The sequence below is a fragment of the Arachis ipaensis genome, chromosome B3, assembly GCF_059453495.1.
Source record: "Arachis ipaensis isolate K30076 ecotype BB chromosome B3, ASM5945349v1, whole genome shotgun sequence".
NCBI classification, from domain to species: Eukaryota; Viridiplantae; Streptophyta; class Magnoliopsida; order Fabales; family Fabaceae; genus Arachis; species Arachis ipaensis.
The window spans coordinates 1,694,995-1,716,030 of NC_142438.1; the positions used below are offsets into that span (position 1 = coordinate 1,694,995).

Below are 21,036 nucleotides of genomic sequence, written 5' to 3' on the forward strand. Positions count from 1 at the left end.
ATTCCTTCACCATTGTAGGGGGGTCAAATTTTCATAGTGCCAAATTCAAACAAATCAACAAGAAGCTCCTGCAACATTCTTCCACCACCGCTAGAATAATCAGCCTCTGAATAAACCACTTCAATCACATGAAAAACTTTTTTATTTTCTATTTGTGAATGCAATGCAAAAAAAGTGAAGAAAAGTGGAGCAACACTCACGATGGTAGTGGATCCGAGTTGGGGGCGACGATGTGGTCAATGGGGGAAGGGTCACTGATTCTGGCATCAATGGCTTTGAGAACGTGGAGGGGACTCTTGATGAAAAAAGAGGGTGAGTTGAGGTTGTAGTGTTGCACTAAATCCTATCCCTCATTCTTTTTCAATAATAATAATAATAATAATAATAATTAAGAATCAGTTTGAAGTGAAATAGAGGAAGTAGAAGATATTGTGTTTGTTGTGAATGAAGCAATTGTTCATGCCTGTGTAGATGAAGGTGATGATGATTACTTGATGTCTGAAAATGGGTTGGAGAGAAACTATGGCTGCTTGAGGAGGAGGAAGGAGAGGGAGAGGGAGAAGAAATCGACGTCGTTTTGGAACAAATAGCAAAACGAGGTCGTTTAATTGTGCCACTGCCAGGTCAGCTTTCCGGTGATGAAAATGGATAGAAGGGCCAATTTGAGGCATACGTTAAAATTTCAGGGTATAATTTGGGTCAATTGAAAATTCGAGGATTAAATTTAATCGGAAGTCAAATTTCAGGGGTCATTTTGAATATTAACTCTTGCTTGAAGTCATAATTTTTTTCTTTTTTTTTTTTACTTAAAAATGGTAATTCAATTTTGATTTGAGCTCTAATTAGATTTTTTTTTAGAAACCAAGTCGAGTGAATGGACTTGGATCACTGGTTGAATCCTTTGCTTCTATTTGGTCCAAATTTATTTTTTCATATTAGTCATCCAAATATTTATATCATTTGGACTTCATTAGTTTATTATTGGGCCAGCCAAGATTCTTTCTTTCCTGCTTCTGTGCATATGAGCTATTATTCCTTTGAATGAGTGAAATGGACTTTGAATCCAAATGGACTTTGCATATGAGCTATTTAGTAACACTACATAATAATAATAATAATAATAATAATAATAATAATAATAATAATAATAATATGTCAAGCTTTACAAGTTTTATTTAAATAGTTGGTAAAAGCTGTCGAGTACAAGTGAGAGAAAGTTCATAGGATACAATATTGTGATACATAAAACAAATAAAAAACATACAAAACAAAGCAAACAAAACAGTAACACATAAAACAAAAAGCATATTTCCAAATAACAAATCTAAATGGCAAAAATTAAATTAAAGGTGAAAACTCAGGTGCAGTTGACTTCACGTGAAGTAGATAGCTAAAAGCCGTTAGATAATTTGACTGATTTGACTAAATTTTCATCTAACGGCTCTCAACTATCAACTTCACGTGAAGTAAGGTATTGGCTTCAAATAAAGTGGTTGTTTCTTGGTAACGTTCAACCCTCTCATCTCACTCATATCTATCAATGCACCATTATTATTAGGAACCTTCCAATCAAACCAATAAAGAAGATTAGCAATCACATACTCAAGAGAAGCAACCCCAAATGAAATCCCAGGACAACCCCTTCTCCCAATACCAAATGGGATCAACTGAAAATCTTTTACCTTATAATCAACTTGTTGATTACCTTCAAATCTTTCAGGAATAAACTCTTCAGCATTGTCCCATAATTTAGGATCTCTATGAATTGCATATGAATTTATATATATGGCTACTTTTTTGGGAATGTGGTACCCTTTTATTTCCACACTATTTGCTGTCTCTCTTGGAATTAAAAATGGACCTGGTGGATGTAATCTAAGAGTTTCTTTGATTACACACTTCATGTACTTCATTTGATTTATATCATTTTCCTCTATCTTGGATTTTCCACCCACAATTCTTCTTACCTCTTCTTGAACTTTCTTCATGACCTTTGGATTGTTAGCAAGTTCGGCAAAGGCCCATTCAATAGTTGTTGAAATACTGTCACTTCCTGCAACTAACAGATCCTACAATTAAGGAAGATGCATAATCAATTTATTGTAAATTATCTTAATAATAATAATTAAGCATTTAAGCACTTTTTCAGTCTTAACATAAATATTTGAAAGTTATTTTAAACAATAAATAACTTTCATTGTATTTTTTTTCATGTAAGTCACAACATCTATTTAAGGCTAAGGTAACTGCAGTGACTTAGTCATAGTGTTAGGTGTAATTAATCTTGGGAATCTTTATCTATTAATAGGATTAAGTGTTAGTATATATATATATGTAGAGGGAATACTGTAAGAACAGAATATATGCCTTTGACAATCTCAAAGTTCCTAGACCTGTTTCTAACAAAACTGCCTTAATCTGCAATTTGAGTGTTCATGAATCTACTTCCTCTAATACCTCTGATTTTGTTTCTCCTCATTGTAAATTTGTAATTAATCTATAAACACAAGTTTCAATTCAGCCATGCCCATCTTGAACGTTACATCCAATTCTTGTAATTCAAACAATAATCCAGTCTTATGGCACAAAAGACTTGGTTATGATTCAAACCACTGTGAGAGTAATTTTAACAATTGCACTACCTCTGGGCTGGCCGTTGAGACAGTTTGACTTCGACAATACCTTTTTGAATGGCAATCTCCAAGAAATTGTTTACATGGCATAACCCCAAGGATACAATACCAAGAATATTTCACTTGTTTGTAAACTGAACAAGTCTATCTATGGCTTGAAACAAGCTCCTAGAGCTTGGTTCAAGACCTTGACAGCCACTTTTCGAGCATTTGGATTTCAAACACTAAATCTGATGTATCTTTATTTGTTAAGCATAACTCCACTAATGTGATCTACCTATTAGTATATGTAGATGATATCATTGTAACAGGAAACAACCATCAAGAAATACAGCATCTAATCTCTCAATTACATAAAGTATTCTCTTTGAAGGATTTAGGCAGATTCAATTTCTTTTTGGGATTAGAAGCTACATACTTATCTGACACGCAGGAACAAGTAGAGTTAGTAGGTTAATTATATTAGTTAATTGTAATAAGGGAATAAGTCCCATATTGTTTAGGACAGTGAACTCTGTGTTATATTTTAGTCCCACATCGTTTAAGTCATGAAAGCTTTTTCTTTTTTCACTAGTATAAATAACTTATGTACCTTTTGTTTATGAAATAGAGTTGAAGTTGATTTTTGAATATAAAATAAGCTTGGCCGACTAAGGTGGGTTCATGGTTATTTTCACCATAGTGGGGTTGCTAACCTTGCCAAAATTGGTGAATCTAAACTATGTCACCATAGTGGAGTTGTTAACTTCGTCAAAATTGGTAATCCAAGCGGCGTCCTGGCGTCATTACCACATGGAGATCTAATGATATCTCAATCAAAATATGCAATGGAAGTCATAGTGTAACTGCAGTGAAATAGTCAGAGACTGCAGTGACTTAGTCATAGTGTTAGGTGTAATTAATCTTGGGAATCTTTATCTGTTAATAATCTTTATCTGTTAATAACACTAAGTGTTAGTATATACATGTAGAGGAAGTACTGTAAGAGTACACAATTATTATTCACTCAAGATTATAGATATGTTAGTATGTTTCTTCAATAACAAAGTGTCTTTCTCTCCTCTCAAATCCTCTGCCTCATAAGCTGTGATCCTTACTGTGAGGTTTTGATTCTTTTCTTCTCTTTCTTTACTAATTGTCATAGAATCCTTGCCAAGATTCTAAATTTGTATGAACAAATAAATAATATTTAATTTAGAAGTAATTACTTTAAAGGGATATATATGGTAATAAAAGTAAGAGAGAATTGAAATCAAACCAAGAGGAGTGCTTTCATGGTATCTCCATTGAGCTCAAACTCAAGCATGTCCCTCTCTTGAAGTTGAAGAAGTATATCAACAAAGTCTTTATTATTGTCATCTCTTTTCGTTCTTTTATGCTCTTCAATAACCTCTTCTAAGAACTCATCTAATTCAGCAAAAGTAACCTTTAATCTTGACATGAAACCTGTAAGAACATCAACCCAATCCAATGAAGGGAACAAATCTCCAACCCCAAGTTTTAAAAATTGTGACATCATCTTCCTCACAACCTCAGCAATGCTTTTCCGACCATCATCACTAGTTTCGAACCTTAACCCGAAAATGCACCTAAAAGATATGTTGCTTGAGGTTGTAATAATCAGCTTAGATAGATTCACTGACGACTCTTTTGCACAAGCTTCATGTATGGAGTTAATCATCGTTGATACTTCATTTGTTCTAACGGGATGAAAGGACTTCACCTATATGTTTGAGAAATAAGAATTTGGATATGAATATAAATATTATAAATACAATCTTATTAAATATATAATTATTTATATACACTACTACAAAAATCATTTTTAGGGTCATTTATTTGTTTTTTAGCGACGATAAAAATTATAGTGAATATATTTACCAACAATTAGACATTAGTTATCTTATACTACCACTAAAAAAATTTAGTGACAATTATTATACAATTATCTATAAAAAAATTTTTAATGGTTGTAAAATATATATTGTCATTATAATATATAATAATAAAAAAATAGCCCAATGTACTAACATTCCGTATTAGCGCAGAGTCGAGGAAAGAGTCGCACCCAAACAGTGTAATATACGCAGTACAGCCTAACCTAATAATTACATTAGTGATTGTTCCCATGACTTGAACTCTTGACCTTGAGGTCATATGAAGATAATTCAACCGTTACTCCAAATCTCCTTTTATTATAACATATAATAATAACAGCAAATATATAATTACTATAAAAACATAGGTTAAATAAGACATATAATGATAATTGTGTTATTACCACTAAAAATAATTTTTATTGTAGTGATATCTTCTTATGTCAGTTTAAATTTTTCGAAAAAATGGATCATGATATGATATGGTATTAGGACTTTTATAATTTAAAGGGGTCATAGTTTGATGATTATTAACTTTAGAAAAAAGAATTTCAATATCAGATTAATAGAATAAGAAAAAAATTTATGTAAAAAATTGACACAAACTCCAATAATAAACTTTTACACGAGGGATGTATAGTATTAGAGATATAATTATTTATATATCTCCTTTTAAAATCTTAAGCTTTTGAAAAAATTAGTTTCATGCATGCATATGGTATTATGATATCAAAATTTATATGACCCAAAAGTATAGATTTCAATCCTTATTGACCGCAACATAAATAATTTCATTGTAAGATTAAAAAAAATCTATACAAAAATTTATACAAATCCAGAAATGGGTTCTTACATGAGAGAATTTTAGAGATATACATTTATTTGTCTGTTCTTATTAACTTAAAATTTTAAAAAAAATAATTTCATGATATGATATTACAATTTTTATGTGTTTTAAAAGTCTAGAGTTTAATTATTGTTAATCTCAAAAAAAATAATTCCAGCACATAAGATCAATAAAAAAGAAAGAAAGCCTATAAAAAAATTTACACAAACTTAAAAAAAAAACTTTTGTTTCTTATTAACTTAAATTTTTGAAAAAAATCGTTTCATGACCTTTTTTAAAATATTCTTTTGTTTCTCTTATATGTATCAAATAAAAAGAAAATACTATTTGTATACTAAAATTAGCCACTAAAATTAGCTACCAATGTATTTGTATATAAATACATGGGTAGTTTAATTTATTTTCAATGTGTATTTGTATTCTAGCATGTATTTTATACTGGTGGTTAATTTTGGTGGCTGATTTTGGTGTACATGTAGCATAACCCCAAATAAAATATATATAAAATCAAATAATTATGATGAATATATTTTGAATAAGAATGAAGCTTTTGTTTATCAAAATTCTTACCCTATTTGTGTTTAGAAGCTCAAGAACACAGAGCTTCCTTTTGTTTCTCCATTCCTCTCCATAGGGTGCAAAAGCAATCTCCTTGCATTGATAGAAGAATACCTTGGCAGCTTTAGTGTTTGCTCTATTGGAGAAAGCAACGTCATGTGTTTTTACTATTTCTTCAACAATATCTGCTGAAGAGACAACTAGTACTTGAGTTTGCCCTAACTGAAGCAACAAAAGAGGGCCATATTTGTCAGAAAGTGCCTTTAAAGATTGGTGTGGAAGTGTTCCTAGTTGGTGAAGGTTTCCAATTATTGGTAGCTTTGGTGGAGATGGTGGAAGGTTATTGATCTTGTTGTTTCTTCTTGTGAACTTAACAATACACAAGATACTTATGATTATGATGAAACATATGGTAGAGAGGGTTGAATTTGGTTGATGTTGCAATTTCTCTAGAACTGATAGAACAAGTGCCATTTTAAGCTACTATTTTTTTCAACACTTTAAGCCGCAATAAATACATATATTTTTTTTTTGTTGCCCACGGTATCCCCCAACCCGACAGGCCAAGGACTAATCCGTCGCGGATTGGAGCTCCATTTAAGGGTTTGTCGCTGGCCAATAAGTTGCTGCATGCACAAGGCAGGATTCGAACCCCCAACACTTGCTTAAGCGGACGAGTGAGCTGACCACTCGACCAACCCAAGTTGGTTCGTTGCAATAGATACATATATAAATCATGTTACATATAGAAAGTCTTATATATATTTATATTATGAAATAATTTCTTGTAAATTATGAAATTGTTAGATAAAATTTGTGAATTATTTTATATTCAATTATATTATGTGGATATAAAAAATTAACTATTTATTAATTACCGTGTATAAAAATAAGGTAATTTTATGACTAAAAAAACGTATTTGATATCTTACAAAATATATTTTAATATATTATTATAAATAAATTTGATGATTTAATTTGTGTATTGTAGATTTAATTATTTTACTAGTTATAACATGTTTGATTATTCTAGTAGTTAATTGTTTAATTAAAATAATATATAAACTTGTATATATATAGTGATGATTGATTTATCGTATAATTTTAAATTTATATGAAATATTTTTTCTTCCAAGTGATAAATAATGCATAGATTTGATCAATTATTACCATTTAAAAATCTTAGTGGGACAGTAAATTAAAGAAATGAAGAAATCATATACCACATATATTTGACAGCGAACTTCAATTATCATCTATTGTATCACAAGCATTTTAAACGTGCTGTGTATATTGTATGGTGTCAAAATGACAATAAACTTGGTTGGTTTATATTGTGCCAAGTGGGGAATGAGTAGTGGAGTCCTGATGGAGGTGGTGGATGAGGCCTTAGGATAGGGCAATACTAACATATAATGTATGTGAATATATACATGGAACACATAGTATTGTATATGATATCTGATAATAAAATTATATTTTATTTAAAAAAAAAAGTAATAGAACATAGACAATATTAATGTTGCAAGTGTAAATAGCATATAAAGTTAGTCTTATATAAAAAAAAAAAATAAAGAAGAGTAAGGAGTTTATAAGCCAAGACATCCGTTAACTTACTATCTTAAGATTTTGAGTTGGATGTGATGTCTTCTTATCTTATATTCTCTCATTTTATTCTTCTTCAAAGTCTCTCCATAGTCGAGAACTCTCCACAGTGGTCTAATAAACAATTGATCATTTATTCTTATTCTTTTCTGTATTTTTCGTATAATTTTATTATGTATGAGAATGACCCTTTTGGGATAATGATTTTGACTATTGGTGGAGACAGCAAATTGTTGTGTACATGTGGTTCTTATGAATCCAATCTGATGTGGTTTGTGATATAATGTAAGTATTATTTAGTAGTTATTAATTTATATTTTTAAGTATTAGAATATTTAATTTAGGTTTATGTATTTTAATTTTATTTATTTAGTTAATAGAATGGGTTTTATATTAAGAGGTTTAAAATATTTTTTACTTTTTAATCTAATATAATACGCTATATAAATACTTTTTAAATTATTATAGCTGTCAAATAAAAATAAGAGAAATTAAAATATATTTTTTAATTTTGTGATAAAATCATGTAATACGTATTTTAAATTTTTGTGTTATACAAAATTTAAATTTTAATAGTTATTAATTTATATTTTTAAGTATTAGAAGGTCACATTTAATTTCATGTTTTTTTTTTTTGGTTTTCTAAAATAATAATTGCTTCAGTTAAAAATAAGAATGAGAACATTGTTATGTCATTTCCATGTAATAAGATTCATAATATAACTGCAACTACAAGCTTATCTTAAAATTTCAAACTATACATATATGTTATTATTAAAAATATAATTATTTACATATTTTTTATTTTTAGTTTAAATTAAAAAAAATTAATTTCATGATATAACATTAAAATTTTTATCATTGAAAAATCTAAAATTTAATTCCTGTTATCTTTCCAAAAAAATAGCATATGATAAAATAAAAAAAAGTAAACTTATGCAAACATTCAAATAAATTAAAAAAAAATTGACCAACTACTTCGATCTACAATGAATTAATTTTTGGTTTGTCATATTAAGTGATACATCATGGGCAAAAAAAAATTCTCCAATCCCTTAAGTTGTGTCTTTTTATTTATTTATTTATTTATTTATTACTATTCAAATCTTACAAACTATTCACAGGATATCTTAAAAGATGCTCAAAGTAGGTTTCTTTGAGTTAAAGCACACCATACATATATATACACCACAAAAACTAAAGGCCACATTATTTCAAATATACCATTTTCTTTAGGTGGATAGTTATTTTGAAACATAAAATAAGTACACAAGAAACAAAGTAAAAACATCATCTAAAGGAATAATAATAATAATAATAATAATAATAATAATATGTCAAACTTTACAAGCTTTTAGTCACTAAAAAAATTTTACAAGCTTTTATTCTGTTGCTAAAAGCTCTCGAGTACAACTGTACAAGTGAGAGAAAGTTCATAGGATACCCTGATATAGTACTTACAAATATAAAACATACAAAACAGTAACGCATAAAACAAAAAACATATTTCCAAATAAGAAATCTATATGTCGAAACGTGAATTAAATCGCCATTTAACGAAAATACTACTCTCATTATCATTCCGAGAGAAATAATTTGCTGACGTTGTCAATAACACGTTTGAATTCCTTTCCACCCTTAGAGGAAAAAACTTAACAAATTAGTAAAAGATTAAATTCGTTTTTAAAAGATTATCTATTATTTAAATTGGTTCTCAAAAGAATATTTTTAATTAAATTTATCTTTTAAAAATTTTAAGTCAGTCACATTGTTAATTCTATTGCTGACGACGATAAAATTTGCTAACGTAAATATTGAGTGACACTACAATATATATACATCTAACCGTCTTAATTGACTGTTAATATAATAAGTTTATGAAATTACATAAAATCAACTTTAAATTGAGCAATTTTAATACCTCCAAATTTCCTTTAGTTTAGAATTTATTTGATATAATTTCATAAATTTATCATATTAGTACTCAATTAAAACTGTCAAGTATATGCTCTGATCAATATGACGTCATTTAACATGTTACATTAATAAATTTTTATGTCGTTAACAACGAAAGTGATGAAAAGATTAATATCACAAACTTAAAATTTTTGAAGAATAAATTTAATTAAAAAAAAATTAAAAACTAATTTAAAGAACAGATAAGAGATGGGTCGAATTTAATCATTTACTCCTTAACAAATTAAATAAGGTGTTGGCTTCAAATAAAGTGGTTGTTTTTTGGTAACGTTCAACCCACTCATCTCACTCATATCTATCAATGCACCATTATTATTATTATTAGGAACCTTCCAATCAAACCAATAGAGAAGATTAGCCATCATATACTCAACTGAAGCAACCCCAAATGAAATTCCAGGACAACCCCTCCTCCCAATTCCAAATGGGATCAACTGAAAATCTTTTACCTTATAATCAACTTGTTGGTTACCTTCAAATCTTTCAGGAATAAACTCTTCAGCATTGTCCCATAATTTAGGATCCCTATGAATCGCATATAAATTTATATATACGGTTACTTTTTTGGGAATGTGGTACCCTTTTATTTCCACACTATTTACTGTTTCTCTTGGAATCAAAAGTGGACCTGGTGGATGTAATCTAAGAGCTTCTTTGATTACACACTTCATGTACTTCATTTGATTTATATCATTTTCCTCTATCATGGATTTTCCACCCACAATTCTTCTTACCTCTTCTTGTACTTTCTTCATGACCTTTGGATTATTAGCAAGTTCTGCAAAGGCCCATTCAATAATTGATGAAACAGTGTCACCTCCTGCAACTAACAAATCCTACAATTAAAGAAGATGCATAATTAATTTATTGTAAATTATCTTAATAATAATAATAATAATAATAATAATAATAATAATAATAATAATAATAATAATGAAGCATTTAAGCACTTAAATAATTAACTATTATTGTTGAGAATCTTTGCATTTTTTGAAGGATAAATCACATAAATAAAATGAATGTCCACTAATATTATGCGATTGTCTTAAATTATTTTTGGTTACATATTTATTCTCTTTAATTTTTTGTGGCGGTCAACCAAAACCGTTGCAAAAAGAAAACTAAAGGCAGTAGTTATTACGGCAATTTTGGCCGGCGTTGCAAATATGTTAGTATTTCGCGACAGTTTGACTTAAACCACTACGAAAATGAAAATGTTGCGACAATCAATGTGATAAAGTAAAACATCATCTATAGGACCAATAATAATAAGGTTTAATTACTCTGTTCGTCCCTATAATTTTGCGAAATTTTCAATTAGGTCCCTATATTTTTTTCTTTTTAATTGAGTCCTTGTACCAAATTTTTTTTTAATTAATTGGGTCCCTACACTTTTTTTTCCTTTTATTTAGGTTCCTATACCAATTCTTTTTTTTTAGTTCGGTCCCTATAAAATTAAGCCGATTACTACTAAGAAGGACTTAATTGAAAAAGAAAATTTAGTGCAAGGACTCAATTAAAAAAAAAGTATAGGGACCTAATTGAAAATTTCACGAAACTATATGGATCAACAAAGTAATTAAACCTAATAATAATAATAATATATCAAGTTTTATTTACAAGCTTTTTTCTCGCAGAAACTTGATAAAAGCTCTTGCTACAAGTGGAAGAAGGTTCATAGCACAAAGTGCTTATAAATACAAAAATAGAAAATAAAGCAAATAAAATACTAACACAACAGAAAAAAACATATTACCAAATAAGAATTTTATTTTGACATTGTCAATAACACACCTGAATTCCTTTCCACCCTTAACAAATTAAGTAAGGCATTGGCTCCAAATAAAGTGGTTGTTTCTTGGTAACGGTCAACCCATTAAACTCACTCATATCTATCAATGCACCATTATTATTATTATTATTATTATTATTATTATTATTATTAGGAACCTTCCAATCAAACCAATAGAGAAGATTAGCCATCATATACTCAACTGAAGCAATCCCAAATGAAATTCCAGGACAACCCCTCCTCCCAAAACCAAATGGGATCAATTGAAAATCTTTTACCTTATAATCAACTTGTTGGTTACCTTCAAATCTTTCAGGAATAAACTCTTCAGCATTGTCCCATAATTTAGGGTCTCTATGAATTGCATATGAATTTATATATACGGTTACTTTTTTGGGAATGTGGTACCCTTTTATTTCCACACTATTTGCTGTTTCTCTTGGAATCAAAAGTGGACCTGGTGGATGTAATCTAAGAGTTTCTTTGATTACACACTTCATGTACTTCATTTGATTTAGGTCATTTTCTTCTATCTTGGATTTTCCACCCACAATTCTTCTTACCTCTTCTTGTACTTTTTTCATGATCTTTGGATGATTAGCAAGCTCTGCAAAGGCCCATTCAATAGTTGTTGAAACAGTGTCACTTCCCCCAACAAACAAATCCTACAAAATTAAGAAAGATGCATAATTAGTTTACTGTAAATTATTTTTTTTTTTTTTTACCAAAGATACAAAGACTCGAACCCGCAACCTCTTAAATGAGATGGGGAGATTATGTCATTTGAACTATTATTCATTGGCTTTACTGTAAATTATCTTAACATAATAATAATAATAATAATAATAATAATAATAATAATAATAATAATAATAATAATAATAATAATAATAATAATAATAATTTGATTACGTAAACTATATCACTAAATATTTAAGCTTTTTTTCATTCTTAACATAAGTATTTCAAACTTATTTTAAATAATAAACAATTTTCAAGTATTAATAAAATATCATAAAAGAATAATAATGACGAATTAACCATTGTTGAGAATCTTTGCATTCTTTTAGCGTAAATCAGACAAATAAAATGAAATGAATGCCCCCTAATATTACATGATTGTCTTAAACTATGTTTGGTTACATATTTGTCTTCTTTAATTTTTTTTTTTTTATATGTAAATTATGGCAGGGTAGCTAGAGAGATTTACCATCTACCATTTAAAACTACTTTTTTACAATTAAAATTAAATGCTAAAACGACTCAATTAAAAAAATTGAACTTAATGGTAACCGTTTAAAACAAATTCTTAAAAATGTTTATTTCCTCTTGTAGACAATACAATTTAATTTGTATAGACTAACAATCTAAAATAATAACTATGAAAAAAAATAATCTAAAATAATTGTACACGTACATTTAACGATATATTATAATATTATTAAAAATAATTAATTTTTTAATATATTATTTAAAAAATTATCTAAACATATCAAATTGATTAAATGATCATATAAAACTTTTTACATTGATAGTGTATTAAATTAAACTATACTTAATACATACTTTATTTTTATCTAATAATTATTATTGTTCTGTAAGAAAAATGATAACATATTTTGGAAAAAGACAATATGTTAGAATGAGAACTAATTTCATTTGTGGGGGATGGGGAGCACATAAATCATGGACGGTAAGGATTCTATTACTTTGTCCAAATGTATTTATTATTATTATGTCAAAGCCGTGGAATCCTTGCCAAGATACTATATATTCTCATATATAATAAAAAAAAATTCTACATACTTATAAACAAATAATAATATTTACTCAAAAAGTGATTACTATATATATATATATATATATATAAGAAAAGTATAGGGTATCAACATATTATCTGTTAACTTATTGTCAATAATAATTAATTATTATATTTTAAACACATATATAAAGAGACACATCCAGAAAATATATCTATAAAGACACTTCTATTAAACACAGCCATAAAAAATATATTTTTATTAGACACATTTACGAAGACACTTCCATTAAATACAGTTATAAATAAGAGTCGGCAGAAGTTGACAAAAACGCTGTTGGTAACATAGCGAAACCGATATATATATATGGTAATAAAAGAAACTAAAGAGAGAATTGAAACCAAACCAAGAGGAGTGATTTCATGGTATCTCCATTGAGCTCAAATTCAAGCATGTCCCTCTCTTGAAGTTGAAGAAGTACATCAACAAAATCTTTATTATTATCATCACAATTTTTCTTCTTTCTCTTATGCTCTTCAATAACCTCTTCTAAAAATGCATCTAATTCAGCAAAAGTAACTTTTAATCTTGACATGAAACCTGTAAGAACATCAACCCAATCCAATGAAGGGAACAAATCTCCAACCCCAAGTTTTAAGAATTGTGACATCATCTTCCTCACAACCTTAGCAATGCTTTTTCTACCATCATCACTTGTTTCGAACCTTAGCCCGAAAATGCACCTACTAGATATGTTTGTTGATGTTGCAACAATCATCTTAGATAGATTCACTGACAACCCTTTTGTACAAGCTTCATGTATGGAGTTAATCATCATTGATATTTCATTTTCTCTAATGGGTTGAAAGGACTTTACCTATATTTGACAAATACGAATTTAAATAAGAATATAAATTAAATATTGAATAAATATTAGATATATACTTCTTCATTTCAGCTTAAATTTTTTTAAAAAATAAATTCATAATATGATATTAAATCTCTAATAATTTAAAATTATATAATTCAATCTTTATTAATTTTAAAAATAAAAAAATTTCAATATAACACCAATAAAGCAAAAAAAAAAGTCTATATAAAAAATTGACGCACACCTTAATAAGAGGTTTTTACGCACGTATTAAAAATATAATTATTCATGTATACTTCATTTTATTAATTAAATTTTTTTGGAGAAGTGACCGATATCAAAACTTATATAATCTGAAGAAATGTCTATGTCAAAATTCATGCAAATAAAGAAAGAATTGAAGCTCTTGCGCGTAAGAGGACGTATTAAAGAAAAAATTTTAACATAAGATCAATAAAAAAAAGGTCTATGCAACAAAATTCATGCAAACTCAAAAAAGTATTTATATCTAAAAAAGACTAAAAATGTCTTAAAGAGATAACGAGTAATCATATGTATCTTTTTATCCGCTTAAATTTTTGATAAAAGTGACGTGATAACATTACCAAAATATTCTTTTGTTTCTCTTATATGTAACAAATAAAATATAAATCAAATCAAATAATTATAAATATATTTTGAATAAGAATGAAGTTTTTGTGTATCATAACTCTTACCCTATTTGTGCTTAGAAGCTCAAGAACACAGAGCTTAGCTTCCTCTTTTTTCTCCATTCCTCTCCATAGGGTGCAAAACCAACCTCCTTGCATTGATAGAAGAAAACCCTTGCAGCTTTATTGTTTGCTCTATTGGAGAAAGCAACATCATGTGATTTTGCTATTTCTTCAACAAGTTCTGCTGAAGAGACAACTAGGGCTTGAGTTTGCCCTAATTGAAGCAACAAAAGAGGGCCATATTTTTTAGAAAGTGCCTTTAAAGATTGGTGTGGAAGTGTTCCTAGTTGATGAAGGTTTCCAATTAATGGTAGCTTTGGTGGAGATGGTGGAAGGTTATTGATCTTGTTGTTTCTTCTTGTGAACTTAAGAATACACAATATACTTATGATTATGATGAAACATATGGTAGAGAGGGTTGAATTTGGTTGATGTTGCAATTTCTCTAGAACTGATAGAATAAGTGCCATTGTAATTTTGTTGTTTTTGTGTGTGCCTAGCAGTGCAAAGTTGACATCTCTTAATTAATATAATGCTCAAGATGATGTTGAAATACCTAACATTCAAGTCAATTCATTTGTGGATGTTGACCGCTTTGACATTTTGATTCTCATAACAATTCTGCGTTACCAACAGTATTTCTATCAACTTCTGCCAACTCTTATTTATAATTGTGTTTAATGGAAGTGTTTTTGTGAATGTGTCTAATAAAAATGTATTTTTTATGATTGAGGGCTTGTTTGGGTGAGTTTCTAAGAAAAGATCTTTTTTCGAGTTATCTTATTTTAAAAGATCTTATAGAAAAGTAAAAGTAATTTTATGTTTGAGTATCTCATGCAAAAAGATCTTTTTATCTATCAATTATGTTTGGATATAACATTATAAAAATACTTTTTTGTTTATTTATTATATGAAAAACATCTTTTTTTTAAGAAAAAAAAGATGTAAATTACAATTTCTCAAAAAAGATGTTTTTCTGATTTTTCTAGTGCTTTTACTTTTACTACTCGAAATTTGCCAAACACGCTAAAAAATAAAATAATGGCACTCAAACAAGCACGAGTCTAATAGAAGTGTCTTTATAGATGTATTTTTTGGATGTGTCTTTTTATACATATATTTAAAATATAATAATTAATTATTGTTGGCAATAAGTTGACAGATAATCTATTGATATCTTATACTTTTCCTTCTCATAATTTTGTTTTTTATGGTAGAAATGATTATAGAATTTCTTATACTTAACTATTAAAATGTGCTTTTAAAAGAGAAGTATTCACATCTTTATAAAGCATATTTGGTTTTTTCCTTTATAGGATGTGAGGCTTTAAAAAAATAAACTTATGGTATTACTAATGTCAAGTTATTATCTTTTTTAAGAGTGTGTGAAATATTCTTTTCTAAATTATTAATAAATTGTTAGATAATATTTGTGAATTATTTTATATGTAATTATGTTATGTATATATAGAAAGTTAGTCATTAATCAATCACTGTATATAGAAATATGTATTTAGTATTTTATAAAAATATTTTAATAATAAATAAATTTGATTATTTGCCTATTATAAATATGATTATTTTATCAACTATGATATATTTAATTATTCTAGTAGCTAATATTTAGTTAAAAAAATATAAATATATACAACATAGTGATATGATAGATATATTTAGTGACTAATTTTCAATATATATGAAATACTTTTGTTTTCATGCAATAAATAATGCATAGATTTAATCAATTATTAGTTTATTACTATTTAAAAATTTTAGTGGGCTAGTGATTAAATTAAAGAAACGAAGAAATCATGTGGCACATATATTTAATAAGACTGTTAGTAATTTAAATTGTTATTTTAATTCTTTTAAAAAATGTACGATAGATAGTGTGATAGCGAACTTCAATGGTCCTCTACAGTGCCAGCACTTTAAACGCTGCAATATATATTATATGGTTTCAAAACGACAATAAACTTTTATAGTGTTTGGCCGATGTCTGATTTTTTTTTTTTTTATGTAAAATGTGAATGAGACTGAATACCTAATTTTGTTAGAGAATGCTATTAGAGAATGCTAATGTGTTTTGAAAAAAAAATGTAGTTTTTTTTTAAATGACATGTTATTAGAAATAAAAAATAAATTAATAAATTTTAGATTTTTTTTATAATTTTATGAAAAAGTGACTAACTTATTAATAGATTATTCTTTTAAATTTGAACTATTAATAGAAATCTTAAGTGGGTGTGGCCGGGTGATGCACTTGTATGTTTTCAACAAATAAGTTTGCATGTGGAAAGTGAGGAACAACAAATAATTAAGTTTGCATGTTCTTAGAGCTGATTATAGAATGGGTTGTTTCCTTCTTTTCCTTTCCTTTTTTTTGTTTTTTTGTGGCTTATGTTTTTCTCTTGTCCTTGGGTTTTCTGCTTTGGTGCTGAGCTCCTCCTAGATAAAAAGTTAAAACGGTATAATTTTGATGTATTGATAGTATAAAATATTTTATACAGTCGTTCAATTATATATTTATTTTTTTAATAATCATTTGCACATTTAATATAAAAAATTGTTATTTTTATTGATATGATCTTATGTAATTAGATGTACGTATAAAACTGTTTTAAACTGGCAATGCATTAAAATTAAATTAATTATTATTAGTATTTTATTATAAGAGTAGTGAATGATTAGTAGAATAATTATTCCTATCAAGGTAATAAACAAAAGTCGTCAATGAGTTATAACTCAAATGACATAGTTTCTCCATACTTACTTAACAGATTGCGGATTTGAGTCTCCTTATCTTCAATAAAAAAAAATAATTAACAAAAAAGAATAAATTATCATTTAACTTTTATTATTCTAATATATTTCAATCATTTTCTTAATACAAAGAAACATTATTTAAAATATAACACTTAACTAAAAACAAAAATATCAGAGTAACATACATTTTTTAACCTAATTTACAAAAAACTCACAAAATATACTTTAAGAACATGCAAGTATTTCGACTTTAGAAGTCGCAACTCGGCATTATCGGCTGAAGATAAAGTGGAACTTTTCTGTTGACGGTGAGGCCAAAGGTCTCAGACATATCTAGGGCATGACCAGGTACACCACTTTGATTTGGTATCTTCCAATCAAACCAACATAAAAGATTAGCAAGAACATATTCAACTGAAGTAATTCCAAATGTCATTCCAGGGCATTTTCTTCTTCCAGAACCAAATGGTAAAAATTGAAAGCATTTACCATTGAAATTAACCTCATTGTCTTCAAATCTTTCAGGTATAAACTCATCAGGTTCTTGCCAAATTTGAGGATCTCTTTGAATTGCCCATACATTAACATAAACCATTGTTTTTTGAGGAATATCATAGCCTTGGAGTTTGGTTTTACGTGTTGTTTCTCTTGGAGTCAAAAGAGGAGCAGCTGGATGTAATCTTAGGGTTTCTTTGATGACACATTTTAAGTAATTCATTTGATTAATATCATTTTCTTCTAATTTTGATTTGTTGCCAATAACTCTTCTTACCTCATCTTGGGCCTTTTTCATTTTCATTGGGCTTCTCATTAGCTCTGTGAAAGCCCATTCTAGTGTTGATGAAGTTGTGTCACTCCCTCCCAAAAACATGTCCTGAAATTTAATTTAATTTTATATGTATAAGCATATAGTCAAATGGAAAAAACCAAATAAAAGAGAAAAAAAAAACAATTTTTCATTTTTTTAGGTAATTTTTTGGATTCTATAAGTATATACAAAATAAATATTAATGAAAAGTCAGAACAAAAATTGTTGGATTGATATAATTTAGAAAATAAAAATAAAAATTAATAATCATTGGAGTGAAATTTTCTTTGAAGATTTTAATGAATATATATATCATACAATTTAATTTAATAGTTGAAAATTATCTTTTCATTTTTCATAATAATCCAACAAATATTTTCTTGATATTACCAAAAAAAAAAACGAATTATCGATAAATTTATCAACAGATTTTATCTATCAGTACAAATTTTGTTGATAATATATTTTAAAGATATTTTCACGAGGATAATTTACCGGCGAATTTTCTTTCAATAATCAATTTATAAATTTGGCAAAAAACATTCAATTTTTCAACAAAATTTTTGTCAAAAATTATAGTCATCTTGCCAAGTAATATACAGAAAATATGAGATAGAGAGAAATTAAATACCATTATGAGTGCCTTAACATCATCATCACCAAGCTCAAAGTCAACCATAATAGCCTTTTGATGTTGAAGAAGAGTGTCCACAAAATCTTTCTTCTTATTATTATTATGATCATCCTCTTTGCTTGCCATCTTATGCTCCTCAATTACATGATCAAAGAAAGCATCCAACACTTCAAAAGTGTCCCTATATCTCTTAACCCTTCCACTTATTAGAACATCAACCCAACCCAACATTGGAAAAAGATCCCCAACCCCTAAATCCAATAGATGACTCATTACCTTCCTCACAATCTCACCAAACCTAAATTTATTATTATTATTATTATTATTATTATTATTATTATTATTATTATTATTATTATTATTATTATTATTATTATTACCTTCTAGATCATAGTACTTCCTCCCAAATATACACCTACTTACAATGTTGTTTGTTGTTGTAATTATCATCTCACTAAGGTTTACATAATTAGTAGTAGAATTACCATAACTACTATTATTAACATTCATGCAAGATTCACGTAATTTATTAATCAATATTGTAACCTCCTCTTCTTTTATATATTGGAGTAATTGAACCTTTTTCGCGCTAAGCAACTCAAGAACACAAATCTTTCTTTTCTGTCTCCATGCTTCGCCGTAGGACTCGAATGCGATGTCCTTGCAACCATATAGCAAGACCCTCGTGGCCGTGTGGTGCGGCCGGCTAGCGAAAACCACATCGTTTGTTTCCATGACTTCTTTCGCCAATTCGGCCGACGAAACTACCAAAACTCGAAGGTGGCCTAGGTAGAGTAAAATTAAAGGGCCATAGGTTTTTGATAGAGATTGGAAAGTGCGGTGAGGAAGTGTTCCTAGTTGATGGTAATTTCCAATGAAAGGGAGTTTTGGTGGACATGGTGGTAGCTTCAATTTGGTTCTTCTAATTTTGAGTTTATGAAAAAAAAATAGTAGTACTAGTATGATGATTATGAAGGTAGATATAATAAAAAACGTAGCATCATCTATGTTATATGGTAGTAATTTTCTCCTCACATATGATAATAGATTTAGATCCATTATCGTTATTATTCTTCTTCCATTCATCATCTCAATAATGATCATGAAGCACTATATATAAGTGCCGCCATTGGAGATGGCGTGAGTACCCAAGAGGCTGGGATACTTATCATTAAAGTATATTTGCTTTTTATTTTTAATATTAAAGTTTATTTGCAATTGTGCTCCAACTGTAATTGCATGACACGATGGACACTACTTAAACGACGGCACATTGGTTTCGCGCTCAAACCCTTTGGGAACCATGTCGTTTTAGTTTTTATGGGTTAAAACTCTCTTTCTTTCCACTACGACGATCATAAGTTGCCAAATATCAAGAAAATCCTTACACTACGTGGTTTCCAAAGGGTTTGCGTGCGAAACCAATGCGCCGTCGTTTAAGTAGTGTCCACCATGTCATGCAATTGCACTAGATCAGCATTATTCTGGTAACGGAAATGATCGCAGGGATAAGCTGGAGCCACAATTACAAATTTGAAGATTCTAATTGGGGCCAACGAAATTGTGAGGGTCATTTTAAGTATCAGGCAAAATTTTAGGAACCAAATTGAGATTTAACTCATATATTGTGTTGTATCATGAAAATGAGAGGTGTATTATGAAATTATGAAGGACAATTAAAAAAAATTGAGAGTCAAATTTAAATACCAAAAATATGAGAATAAGATTTGTGTTTATGATTTCTTTTTTATTTGCTAAAATAAAAAATTGAGGATCGTTATTTATAAAATTTTATTATTTTAAAATCACAGATCTAATAGTCAAATTTGTGTACCTATAAAATTTTATCATAAAATTTGATCCTTAAATTTTTCATTTCTACACTAAAAAAATCACATCACATTTATTCATCTCTAAAAAAGATTAGTTTATATTCTATAAAAAATTTTAGTTAGCCAGTACTAGTCAATTTAAGAATTTAGCTTTTACAATTTAAAAATAATGTTAATAATTTATGATTTAGAAGGTAAGATAAATAAAATACTTTTTAAAGGAATTAGTTAATGTTGGTCGAAAAAAGTTGATTTTTTAAAGATTGTTTAAAAGGAAGATTGAAACTAAGAAATAGAGATTAGGAGATAAAGACTGAGAGATAAAAATTAAAAAATAAAAACTGAAAAGTAAAAATTAAATTA

At 28.1% G+C, this 21,036-nt stretch overlaps 4 protein-coding genes across 4 annotated transcripts; all 4 read right to left on the reverse strand.

The window, feature by feature from the left end:
• Positions 1-1,309: 1,309 nt before the first annotated feature.
• LOC107629373 (cytochrome P450 71A1) lies at positions 1,310-6,408 on the reverse strand. Its single transcript, XM_016332154.3, has 3 exons — positions 5,928-6,408; positions 3,892-4,356; positions 1,310-2,069 (listed from the first exon to the last, which is right to left on the reverse strand). The coding sequence occupies exons 1-3, from the start codon at positions 6,387-6,389 to the stop codon at positions 1,458-1,460; spliced, it is 1,539 nt and encodes a 512-aa protein (XP_016187640.1). The 5' UTR covers positions 6,390-6,408; the 3' UTR covers positions 1,310-1,457.
• A 3,304-nt stretch (positions 6,409-9,712) lies between these two features.
• Positions 9,713-10,484, reverse strand: LOC110269871 (phenylacetaldehyde oxime monooxygenase CYP71AN24-like). The gene is made up of 2 exons (XM_088509507.1): positions 10,461-10,484; positions 9,713-10,333 (listed from the first exon to the last, which is right to left on the reverse strand). The coding sequence occupies exons 1-2, from the start codon at positions 10,482-10,484 to the stop codon at positions 9,713-9,715; spliced, it is 645 nt and encodes a 214-aa protein (XP_088365633.1).
• A 756-nt stretch (positions 10,485-11,240) lies between these two features.
• On the reverse strand, positions 11,241-15,188 carry LOC107632412 (cytochrome P450 71A1). The gene is made up of 3 exons (XM_088509620.1): positions 14,637-15,188; positions 13,456-13,926; positions 11,241-11,954 (listed from the first exon to the last, which is right to left on the reverse strand). Exons 1-3 carry the CDS (start codon positions 14,727-14,729, stop codon positions 11,310-11,312), a joined length of 1,209 nt encoding a protein of 402 aa, XP_088365746.1. The 5' UTR covers positions 14,730-15,188; the 3' UTR covers positions 11,241-11,309.
• A 2,281-nt stretch (positions 15,189-17,469) lies between these two features.
• LOC107629369 (phenylacetaldehyde oxime monooxygenase CYP71AN24) lies at positions 17,470-19,978 on the reverse strand. The gene is made up of 2 exons (XM_016332149.3): positions 18,839-19,978; positions 17,470-18,273 (listed from the first exon to the last, which is right to left on the reverse strand). The coding sequence occupies exons 1-2, from the start codon at positions 19,943-19,945 to the stop codon at positions 17,650-17,652; spliced, it is 1,731 nt and encodes a 576-aa protein (XP_016187635.3). The 5' UTR covers positions 19,946-19,978; the 3' UTR covers positions 17,470-17,649.
• Positions 19,979-21,036: the final 1,058 nt, after the last annotated feature.

Coding starts and splice junctions, on each gene's coding strand:
- LOC107629373 (XM_016332154.3), bottom strand. CDS start 6,389: ATGGCACTTGTTCTATCAGTTCTAGAGAAATTGCAACATCAACCAAAT. Junction 4,357..5,927: donor AGCTTCTAAACACAAATAGG/GTAAGAATTTTG, acceptor TCAAACATATAG/GTGAAGTCCTTTCATCCCGT. Junction 2,070..3,891: donor CCATGAAAGCACTCCTCTTG/GTTTGATTTCAA, acceptor CCTTAATTGTAG/GATCTGTTAGTTGCAGGAAG.
- LOC110269871 (XM_088509507.1), bottom strand. CDS start 10,484: ATGCAAAGATTCTCAACAATAATA. Junction 10,334..10,460: donor AAAGATTCTCAACAATAATA/GTTAATTATTTA, acceptor CTTTAATTGTAG/GATTTGTTAGTTGCAGGAGG.
- LOC107632412 (XM_088509620.1), bottom strand. CDS start 14,729: ATGCAAGGAGGTTGGTTTTGCACCCTATGGAGAGGAATGGAGAAAAAA. Junction 13,927..14,636: donor AGCTTCTAAGCACAAATAGG/GTAAGAGTTATG, acceptor TGTCAAATATAG/GTAAAGTCCTTTCAACCCAT. Junction 11,955..13,455: donor CCATGAAATCACTCCTCTTG/GTTTGGTTTCAA, acceptor TTAATTTTGTAG/GATTTGTTTGTTGGGGGAAG.
- LOC107629369 (XM_016332149.3), bottom strand. CDS start 19,945: ATGATCATTATTGAGATGATGAATGGAAGAAGAATAATAACGATAATG. Junction 18,274..18,838: donor ATGTTAAGGCACTCATAATG/GTATTTAATTTC, acceptor ATTAAATTTCAG/GACATGTTTTTGGGAGGGAG.